This window comes from Salarias fasciatus, chromosome 2, assembly GCF_902148845.1.
Source record: "Salarias fasciatus chromosome 2, fSalaFa1.1, whole genome shotgun sequence".
NCBI classification, from domain to species: domain Eukaryota; kingdom Metazoa; phylum Chordata; class Actinopteri; order Blenniiformes; family Blenniidae; genus Salarias; species Salarias fasciatus.
The window spans coordinates 18032997-18043985 of NC_043746.1; the positions used below are offsets into that span (position 1 = coordinate 18032997).

The 10989-nt window shown below is 42.3% G+C and overlaps 1 protein-coding gene across 1 annotated transcript; it reads left to right on the forward strand.

Moving 5' to 3' along the window:
• Nucleotides 1-386: 386 nt before the first annotated feature.
• Nucleotides 387-9005, forward strand: taf7 (TAF7 RNA polymerase II, TATA box binding protein (TBP)-associated factor). The gene is made up of 12 exons (XM_030116177.1): nucleotides 387-532; nucleotides 2376-2452; nucleotides 2545-2623; nucleotides 2991-3124; nucleotides 3357-3477; nucleotides 3624-3682; nucleotides 4180-4252; nucleotides 4869-4982; nucleotides 5701-5895; nucleotides 7498-7610; nucleotides 8244-8303; nucleotides 8718-9005. The coding sequence occupies exons 1-12, from the start codon at nucleotides 514-516 to the stop codon at nucleotides 8760-8762; spliced, it is 1089 nt and encodes a 362-aa protein (XP_029972037.1). The 5' UTR covers nucleotides 387-513; the 3' UTR covers nucleotides 8763-9005.
• The last annotated feature ends 1984 nt before the right edge of the window (nucleotides 9006-10989 follow it).

The window sequence follows — 10989 nt, forward strand, 5'->3', positions numbered from 1 at the left end:
AAACTATTCGAATGATTTATGGACTGTTTGAATATGTTTGTATGTGTGTTTGTCACTGTTCTGTATCATTTGACTGAGTTTCACTTATTTTTCTAAAATTCTCGCGAAGTCTCGCGAGAAACAACGTGCCTCCAGTGATGTGTTCTCAGTTATCGGAATTTTGAATATCAGCCGTGGCCAGGGATGATAGTCTTTTTTGTTTTTTTGTTTGTTTATTTGTTTGTTTTTTGGGATTGACACAAAACACATATTTTTACAAATTTACATGGTATCATCCAGGACATGTGTAGATTTTAAAACATTAGACAAAGAAGGAACGCCCTTGTGCGTTGAAGCATAACAACAATTTGAAATGTCCGAGGGAACCTGAATCTATCCTGGGTTTGCGGATTTTTTTCATGGCGGAGCTTGTTGTTCGCTGCTAAACTGAGTGGATTTTTACCTTCTTCATCATTATATTTCACCCTCTTGATCCATTTTCCCTCACTTTGGATATTTCGGGTCACCAGCACGATGACTTCTAAAGCGAAAGGTAGGTTAGCATTGGCTATTGTCAATTGCGCCGTGTTGTGCTAACGATTAGCTCGCACTATGCTGTGCTGTTGTAATATTCTCTCAAACTGTGATCGATAGTGTCCCTCAGTTATTAAGCGTTTTGTAACGCTAACAGCCAGGTATGTCAGATTATGCGCTCCCCTACCCCTGAATTTACCAAACAACGGCATTCGAAGTACATGTAGTTGACTCAATTAAGCGGAGCATAAACCAAGGTAGTCTGTTGTAGAATTTAGGTTGATTCGCTCGATCTACCCATTGCAAATAATGGATCCGTAGATATATGACTATTGGTATGTACATCATTTAAGAGGTTAATTTTCATTGGAGCAACTTCAATGTCCACACAACCTGAGAGAGTTCGGTGAGAGTTTGAAACATATTTCCAGTGTTGGTAATTGTTTCAATCCACCAATTTACAGGGGCTTTCAATCTATGTTGAAACAACAAAAACGGAACAACTTACTTGATCGTTGGATTTTGACATTGCATGCTAAGTTGTATTAGTGAAATGCGCAGCGCGATCGACGGATCTTTGCGCGATTAAGGAATCACTGGCTTGACCTCAGTAAGGAATCCATCACTGCGCAGAGCAATCTGTAATTTGCGCTGACTGTCCAAAACCGCTTTACGTTTCACTCTGAAAAATACCTTCCAAATCGATGGATTTTTTTTTTCATTTCTTTACTCTAAATATAGTTATGTAGCTGTGTTTTGTTGTTTGGTAATCTGTGCTGTGCTGTATTTTCTGTGGATTTGTACACAGTTTGAGTTTTATTACTTAAGTGTGTTTTGAGATTCACACAATGAGGAAAATATTTGCTTTTAGGAGAAAAGCCTTAAACAACAGAGCATAACAAAGGCCAAATTGGAGACGTTATAAAAATATGTAAAGTTTTTCTTTCTTCATCATGCTCAGATTACCTAATACAGCAGCTAACTGAGCAGAGGCAGGATACATTCTGGAGTGGTTGCCAGTCGAGCACATAGCAATACACACATTCAGATTCACACCTCTGTGCACTTTAGAATCAGCTTCAAACATGTTTTGGGATTGTGGGATGAAAGTAGTCAGAGAAATCTATGTGCACAGGGGAAACATCATGTCCCTAAAGCCCAGCCTGGACTTGAACATGGGAACTGTTAACCGCTACACAACTTTACATTATTGGTTGCTGTAATCTTGATCAACACAATTAAAATACTTAGTGAAGATTTGATTATCTCCTACAAATACACCAAAGGCTGAGTGCAATATATTTTATTTTCTGCTATTAAGATTTTATATTTTGTATCTTGTATGTATGTATACTTTTTCTGTTTAATATTGATAAGAATCTTTCCTAGACTATTCCGCCCTCTTCTGCTTCAAAGGTTAAATTGAACATGAAATAATTTATGAGTGAAAATATAAATTTTAGTGATAGAGCAGACCAGTATCTACATTCAGTGTCTCTGGGAGTCACATCCAGTCTGTTTTGTACCAGCCAGATTTATCGGCATTATGTCTGAGTTAGTACTCTAGCTATAAGACTGAGTTCAGACTAATTCCATTGGCTATTCAGATAGCTTCAAATATTTGTAAGAATGTATTTTACATTTTACTTTCCTCCTGTCACATATGTTAAATTCCTGTCAAGTCCAGTTCTAATCGTTGCTAATCACAACCTTCACAATAAACATAAGTTTAAAGTCAAACCTCTCAGACAGAATGTATTGCAGAACTGTCATATTGGACCAAGTCAGACCGTACAGTGAAGTGCTAGTTGAGAGTATGTAGCTTGGTAACCAATTAAGCATGTAATTTGTGTCAATTCCAGGTGGGAAGACTGGCTCCAAGAATAAGGAGGATGCACCATATGAGCTGGAGAGCCAGTTTGTTCTGAGGCTTCCTTTGGTGAGACACTAATTAGTCATTTCAGTTTTAGTTAGATCTGACCATAAGCTGATTTTTTTTATTTATTTATTTATTGATTTTGTCTTTTACAGGAGTACGCCTCCACAGTGAGACGAATCGCTCAGTCCAGCAGTATGAACATGAAGGACAGACTCACCATCGAGTTACACCGTAAGCTTCTCCATCAATCGTCGGAGCACGACCAATGTCACCTCACAGTTCCAACACTGATTTACTCTGTGTTAAAATGGAAATCTCTCAGGTTATTTATTGACATTCTAATGCAGAATTTCCTATGTTATGAGTTCACACTTTTGTTTTTCTGTGAGACATACATTTTCATTGTGCGAGCATAAGCTCTAAATAAATTAGGTAGTGTCGTGACAGTTGAAATTGAAGTGCATATAAACATATTAGATCTGATTATTACATTTATCTGATCACTGCTGTTTGTTTTATTTCTATGATCGTGCAAACAAGTTCACCGGCTCAATCATTCTCACACACTTTCCTTCTCATTTGTGCTCCTGATCTGCAGCTGATGGTCGTCATGGCATCGTGCGGGTAGACCGCGTCCCGCTGGCCTGCAAACTGGTGGATCTGCCCTGCATGATCGAATCACTGAAAACGGTGGACAAAAAGACATTTTACAAGACTGCTGATGTTTGTCAGGTGAGCCACTTCAGAGAGTTGAACGAGCTGATAGGAAGTGAACTTCACTGTTTTGAATGATTACAGGTTAGATTTACTTCAAAAAGAAAGTACTTTTTATATTTGCATAACCTTCATAGTAAAATGTGGAAAACAGACTCTACTACAGCTGTGTTTGTCAGTTACACTGACTCATCATTCGCTGGAGCTCGTTTATTCATGCATCTCTAATTTTCTTGCTTTCATGGGTTAGATGCTGGTATGTACACTAGATGGAGACCTTTACCCTCCTTTGGAGGAGCCGACTGGGACCGACCCCAAGAGCAAAAAGAAGGACAAAGACAAGGACAAGAAATTTGTCTGGAATCACGGCAGTGAGTAGATAAACATCCACACACACTCCTGTTGGGCTGTTTTTTTGCCATGAACTTGATTCATCAGCGATTCAGGCAGCGTAGTTTGCCCTCCACACCTAATTGACCCATTTTAAGGACGCTAATCCTGTTGTTTTGGTCTTCAGTCACCTCCCCCCTGAAGAACACGCGCAAGAGAAGATTTCGGAAGACTGCGAAAAAGAAGGTTTTTGACATTTTCCTCTTCCCTCCAGCGCTCTCCTCCCTTTTCCCGTGCATCTCTTTAGTATCCTGTTTGATGATCCATCTTTTTCCCCGGCTCTCCTCCAACAAGACATTTACATTTCATAAAACAGGAACTGTGGTGAAAGTGAAAACCAAGATTTACATATAAATAAAGCCCTTCCGTCTTCGTTTGCCCCATAGGCATGCAAAAAGGCTATTTCTTTACGGCTTTGATCAGAGCGAAAGTGAGTGAGCTCGAGCACTACACTTCTGCTTTGTCTTCTGAATAAATCTTACTGAAGGTGCCGAGCTGAGCCATATTGATTTGGCTCCTTCTGGTTTTAATCGCTAATGTGCTTCCTGGCATGCGGCCAGCTGCTACCTTCGTGTGCCTGCATGTGTGTTTATATGCATGTGCGCGTGGGCGGGTTGAAGAGATGCTGCGTTACGAGTAACCTGATCTCTCCCTCCCTCTCTGTCTGTCTGTGTCTCCTGCAGTACATTGAATCTCCCGATGTTGAAAAGGAAGTGAAGAGATTGCTGAGCACAGACGCCGAGGCCGTCAGTGTCCGTATCCTTTCAGAAGCTAATTGATCAGAGACACAAATACTTGTCTGTATGGATTTGTAGAATTTTTGTCAAACGTGGAAAATAATACTTTTTTTTTTGTGGAATTGAATTGGGATATTGTTTGTGGCGTTTTTAAGACAAATGCAGCCTCACGCTCATTCAACGTCTTAAAATAGGTTGATCCAAATCCCAACTTCCACATCCTCACTCCTTCCCGGCTCACCTGACTTGACTCTGTCTAATGCCTTTGTGAGAGATGCGCTGTGCGAGGAAGCTATTAGCGCTCTAATGAAACTCTGAACTTGCCTGACAGAATAAGAGCACAGCAGGGCTGCTTTGAGTGGCTGCTTGCTGCGTTTTAATTGAGATGGACTGTTCATTATCATTGCTTAGCTGGTCACAGTGAAGCTGGATTCTAATTATAGTTTTTTTTAGTGCTCGCATGCAGCAGCAGACACACACATGACACAAATGGAGGTTAAACCGGAGGCACTTCCCGCGGAGACTCGTCTGCTTTTTACCCTTCGATGCAACTTCAAAGAAAAGTTGGTCAAAGGACTTCTGAAGGTTGAAATGAATCTGCAGCAGGTGTGTTGCCCTTAACGTGCGGCGTCCAGGATGGGAAATCATAGCAGAGGACGAGTTGAAGGAAGCCGATCAGCATGGCTCTTTGGGCAACCTGGACTCCTCGCCTGGGACTTCAGGACACAAGATGGGTCACGGATCCACCGGTAAGAAAAAAAACCAAACGCATTCTATAAAGGCATGATGGATTTCACCGGTCTTCACCTCATGTAACAGGTGGATGCGCTGCGTACATCAGTCACTCGGCCTATAGAGGGACGAGGCACCAGTGCTTGAAGACCATTGTTTTTGCTAAATCACTGAGAGTAACACAATATTGTTTTGTAATCCAAAAACAGGCATTCAATTTTGTTTGGAATGAACTGTGTGAATTATTTATTAAAGTTCTGGACCGTCTTCAAACGCAGCAATGATGACGCGATCCCTATATTATGAAATACATCTTCTTTAGTTTTTGTCCTCCAACAAATGTCACATGCACACAGTACAGAGACTACCATCCAGTTTTTTAGGACACTATCGAATTAAGCTTGCATTGTCATTGTAAATGTATTATTCTATGAATAATGACATTTGAAAAAAACACTTTCAGTAGAAAACATCAATTTTCATTCAGCAGCACAGTTTAGTTGAACGCTTTGGTGCCTTCTGGGATGCTGCCAAGTGTTGGAGCAGTGTTTGTATGTCAAGTGAGAGAACACTCTAGTTTCTGAGATTCTCCACCTCATGTAGGACTGCTGCTCTGAAATATTCTGTTTACATCAAATTCTGACCTAAATCAAACCCAAACACACATTGTGAATGCTCAGTCTTTCCGTGTTTGTGCTCATGTTAATAATGCTGATGTGCGTTGTGCGTGTGCAGCCCCGCGTGACGAGCTGAGGGAGATCTTCAACGACATCAGCAGCTCCAGCGAGGACGAGGAGGACGAAGGGGACCGGCACGAGGACGAGGACCTGAATATCATGGACACGGAGGATGATCTGGTCCGACAGCTCCAAGACAAACTCAACGAGTCGGATTCTGCGCAGCATGAAAGCGACAGGAACAGCCAGATAGGTAAGACTACATCAAGGCGTGTATATACACATCCAGGGAGAGCCGTATTAAAGTCACATTACAGTATCATCACATAAACATCAGGTTTTACTGACAAGTAGAGCCAAAGCAATCAAATAAACATTGAAGTCTCGTATTTGATGATTTAGACTGCTCGAGTTTGTTACTCCTCGGATAATCACTGAAGTGAATCCTCTACTAATCAATCAGCTGCTTGATCAAGTGTTGAAATGACAACTACTCTGTATTTATTCCTCCCTTTAGGTCTTTTTTCCACGATTCTGGCTTCAGAAATGTCAATACTTTGTTCCATTTACTCATCAAAAATTCACTTTTAGTTGTGATCTATTGGTTGATACAAACTGTTTCTCACACTGCCAGCTTTTTTAAGATCAGACTTTTTTAACTTCTTCACTTTCTAAAGACCAAAACCCAACCCATCAAGTAAGGGATCAAATCAGCCTAACAGTAACATGTAGAGCTTACTGTAAGGTTACATTTGTCAGCTGTAAATATGGCGCAAGATGCAAACTTATGTGCATTTTTTTTGCTTTGGAGCCACGTACTAAAAGATGTTCTTGTCCCCCAGTGAGTTAGGTAAGTGCAGCATTGGAGTTATGTAATCCTTCGCACTCCTCAGAACGAATGCTGATTCTCTCGGTCAGTTTACTGAGTCGTACAGCCGCGGTTGTTAAGTTGCAGCCGTCCGGACTAAAATCGTGGGAGACTATAAACTGACGAATGTGAAAGCAGAGGTGAAGAACAACCTCTGCCAGGTGTTTTGATTTAGCTGAATCTTTTCACTCAGACTTAGACGAACTTAAACAGATAATTCTGGGGTTTTTTTTGTTTTTTGTTGTTAAACAAATGGACCTGCTGTGCTCTCAGCCAAAGAGAGACACACCCAGACAGCTCTCATCCCCCCCCACCAACAAACCAGTCTGACGGGTGTTCGTGGCTCAGCGTGCGGCTCAGACGGATGTCCGTCCCGACAGCGCGGCGCATCCTGATCTACATACGTGTAGCTGTCAGTCAGCTCCACTGCGGTATCCGGGCAGAACCTTCCCCGACACGCCCTAGCGCGGCCGTGCACGTCTGGCAGCTGTGCAGAGGTGTGGTGAATGAGTCTGCGGGGACCTCTTTCTGCTTGATTTCTGTGTATTACAACAGCTGTGTGAGAGAACCGAGAGCCGGTCGGGTGGAAGCGGTGAAGGGACGCTGTTGGTTTAAAAGATGGTTTACTCGCTTTGGCCACAGGTTGCTGTGAGACGCTATCGCTCTGTCTGTATTTAATGAGATCCGCGCGGTGCCCACAGCAGGCTGATTTAGTCGTGTCTTTTCGAGTTTTGTTAAATGGACAGATTGTCGTCATTAACCACAATTTGTCAGACTGAAATGACGGTCTTCTCATGTTGGCAGCAAAACCCAACATGCATATCTCCGTCCTTGGCTTTGTGTGTAGTGCAGCGACGCTCACAGTTTACGAAACGCCAGCTTTCCGCAGCCTTCTGCCCCTGCTAGAAAAACAGAAGAACAAATGACACGTTTCTCTGAGCGCCTCTGTTCCAGCGCATGAACCTTCTGTTGTTTTTTTTCCCCCAGTTATGGAGTACCAGGTGCAGATCAACAGCATCAAGGCCAAGCTTCAGGAAACCCGCACCCGAAAGAAACAGCAGGAGGAGCTCATCATGAGAGTGGATAACCAGGCCCTCAAAGTAAGCAGTAAACACGCGCTCTTATTTCCCTCACAGTCATTCAGAAACTAGGTCTGCATGTACAGAAACATAAACAACAAGATGCAGATGAGCTCTGAGGCAGAAGTTGTCACGCAGCATAAATTCTCTCAAAAGTGTTGCAAGGGGAAAACCTTAAAAATGGCCGATTACACACACCGTTGGAGGCCATTTGTTTGCTTTCAGTGTTTTTTTTGTTTTTTTTGTTTTTGTCCTGAATTATAAAACTTTAAATGTGACATTACTTTTCTGCAGCAGTCTAGCATACGAGTTTATCCACGCTCTGAAACTTGAAAAATCGTTCCTCTGCCAGGCGCTCTTTAGTGGAGACTTTCACAAAGAGTGAAACATGAGCGGACACGGCCCTTTTTACGTTGCCATTTAGAGCGTTCATTGCCCGGTGTTTTGGGACCGTCAAAGCCCCATCGCCAGTCGTTATTATCACAGTCGCATAGAAAAGGTCAGCTGTCTCTGACTGGCATTCCAAGTGGCCTTTCTGTCAGGGAGAAGATAGTGACATGAGCGGCCCAGGCAGACACATTTAAAGCCATCACAATTTAATGAGGCTCAGCGTGTCGACTCCAACAAATATTGTTTGTCTCTCCGCTCTCACAGAACCGCCTCCAACCCGTTCTGGATGAGATTATTCAGCAGGAGGAGCAGGAGATGGAGCAGGTAAGAACCTTTTTTGGGGTTTTTTTTTTTTTCTTCCCCTTTTTCTTGCCCACTGCGAGCTTCCTGCCGTTCTCCACACTCGGCCTCGATTCATCTCGTGCAAATGTCAAATACCATGTTTTGCAAATCGCATTGTGCCAGCTGTCGTCTTTGAAGCCGACAGTTTCCCCGTCCGGCAGAAAAGTTCAAATCGAATCAAATGAAACTTAATTTGTCAGCAGCGAACAGCGGAGTCCTTTCCTGCAAAGTATGGCGTCGAGGCCACCCCACTGTCTGGGGGTCGTTGTTTGTATTGACAAATGAAGGCGGCAAATTAATGTGAAAAGACATGTTAATCATCATCCACTTACCCTCCAATTACACCCCGGGGCGGCCGGGCATCAATCACGCCTCCTATTTTTCTCCTCCCAACAGCTGGCCTCGCTGCAGGAGCAGCTGGACTCACTCATAGAAAAGTGACCACCAGGGGGCAGTCTCATGTCGTCTTGAAGAGGAGGAGGAGGAGGAGGAGGAGGAGGAGAGCCTTCATCCTGGGAGGAGGGAGACTTTATCAACGGACTTGCTGTGTCACTCTTCTGAGTTTTTCTTTTTCATATATTCCCCTCACTGCATAGCAATTATTCTCCCAAAAGTTAGTTTTTCTTTTTTTAAAAATGTGATAAAAAAACATTGTTACCGTATGAATAAACTGTTTTGTTTTCATGTGGCAAAAATTGTTGTTTGTGTTTGTCATGCTAATAACTATTTCCTAAAGGAAAGCTCAGTTTTTTCTGTATTTCCTCTCCTGTGTGGGTAAGATGTTACTGAATTGGGTTGGAGCCTAAAATTGCAGAGTGGCATCGCTTCGTCATTTTTCATTTGTGTTTTGTGAACCAGCACACACTGAACGTACTGATCCTGAACAGTCACACAGTTTATGTTACACTCCAAATAGGTCAGACCTCTTATCTTTAATGCCACTTTTCACATCCAGTGTTGGCAGCTGCAGTAGTGTGGTAGTTCTGCTCCTCCTCACAGTGAGATGACTCCAACTCGAGTGAATCCAGAGGCTTTTGTTTGTAGAGATCACATGTTCTCCGAGGATTTTTACCAAATATTCTGGTTTTCTCCAATTTTGGGAAAACATGTGTTTGAGGTTTACTGTTCAGTTCATGTATGTTTCTATGTCGGGGGGGTGCCGCACTATCTCCTTCCGGGTAATGGTGAGAGGAGAAGATGCAGTCTTCACAGGTTGTAAATTCATCCATGCCTGCTGTATTGTGAGGGGAGGAGTGGTGCTTATCCCTGCTGACAGCCGGCGAGAGGAAGTGTACACCCTCAGTTTTTCCTTTCAGGGTGTTTCCATAGACTTCCTACAGTCATAAGATCCTAAGACACTGCATAAAGAAAGTATGCATTCATTTAATAACCAAGTGGTTTCTTGCTGTATCTGGAACGACTGTTTATATAAACGTGGCCAAGGATGGTACACTTAAACCTAAACTCGTGACTTTTCGCCCTCAGTGAAGAGTAGAGAAGAAAAGACTTTCTGAATGCGTTTGACTTGCATTGAAAATAAAGTAATGTTAAACATTAGCAAATCTCTAAAAATGTTTGATAGAAACAATTGTGGGTTCTCTGACTTTTGATCACTGCTGTTTTCTGATCTGTAAGTCTGCTAAACTAAAAGTAAGTTTTTAGTGACTAATTTGGTGTGACAGAAGAAAAGCTCATTTATGAGTGCTACAAATCTCACCAGCCAGCTTGAGGTTCCATCGATGAAAGACTGAATGGAGATTGAACAGAAGTATAGTTCATAAAGGTGGAAACAGTGTATGCTTTCTGAAAAGACGCAGCCTCCAGTCACGGCCGAATGTTGACATGTCACTGTGCTTCCGGAGAAAATGTCCTTTAGGTAGACGAAGCAAAATTAGTTGCTTTTTTTTTTTTTTTTCTTCTTCTTTTTGGGTGAGTCATATCAGCTCCGTGTTCGCGGAGGAAGAAATGAGTCTTTCACAGACAAGGACACTGTTCTCGCTGGAAAATACAGAGGAGGTTTTGGTTTTGTAGCAGGGCTGCGTGCTGTCTCCAGCACAAACTGCTTGGAAGCTGAGCGGAACACAATGAAATCAAGATTATCAAGACATTATAGAGGGAAACACACTGTCCAGTGTCAGGGAGCTCCGTCACAGCTCACAGCTCCAGCAGCAGGATGAGGAGCTCAAACATGGATCTTGAAAATCTTCCAATTTGCCATTTTACAATGTGCTGCTCAATCACTAATAAGAGAGCATTCATTAAACCTGAAAACTGATCAAGAGGAAAAGACTTAAAAAACAATGAATTAAAGTACAGAAACCTCATCTAGGAGCTACCATTGTGTAATTCAGAGATTTTCTCTCTTTAGTTTTCCATAATAGCCTTTTATGTGTCAGTATTTTCTTTCAGCCTAATTATTCAAAACACAGTAAATCAAATTAAAAGAAAAAAAAAATCTACATTGATTTTTCTATCTAATAAAAGGCCACATCATTGAGTAGCTCTTTGTATTGTTTTCTCAAAGCGAGCATACCCAGGCTTAGGAGAGTTTAAGTGCGGAATTTGCTTGTTCGCCCTTTACGTGTTTGGGTTTGCTCCAGACACTCCAGGTTCTCTGCCAACTGGGCACACTAAATGTGAGTGCGTGTCTGTCTGTGTTTACTCTATC

Excerpts from the sequence above, each read along its gene's own strand:
- taf7 (XM_030116177.1), top strand. Across the intron at positions 4,253-4,868 it reads CGCCGAGGCCGTCAGTGTCC|GATGGGAAATCATAGCAGAG; the intron begins GTATCCTTTCAG and ends TGCGGCGTCCAG. Across the intron at positions 4,983-5,700 it reads GATGGGTCACGGATCCACCG|CCCCGCGTGACGAGCTGAGG; the intron begins GTAAGAAAAAAA and ends GTGCGTGTGCAG.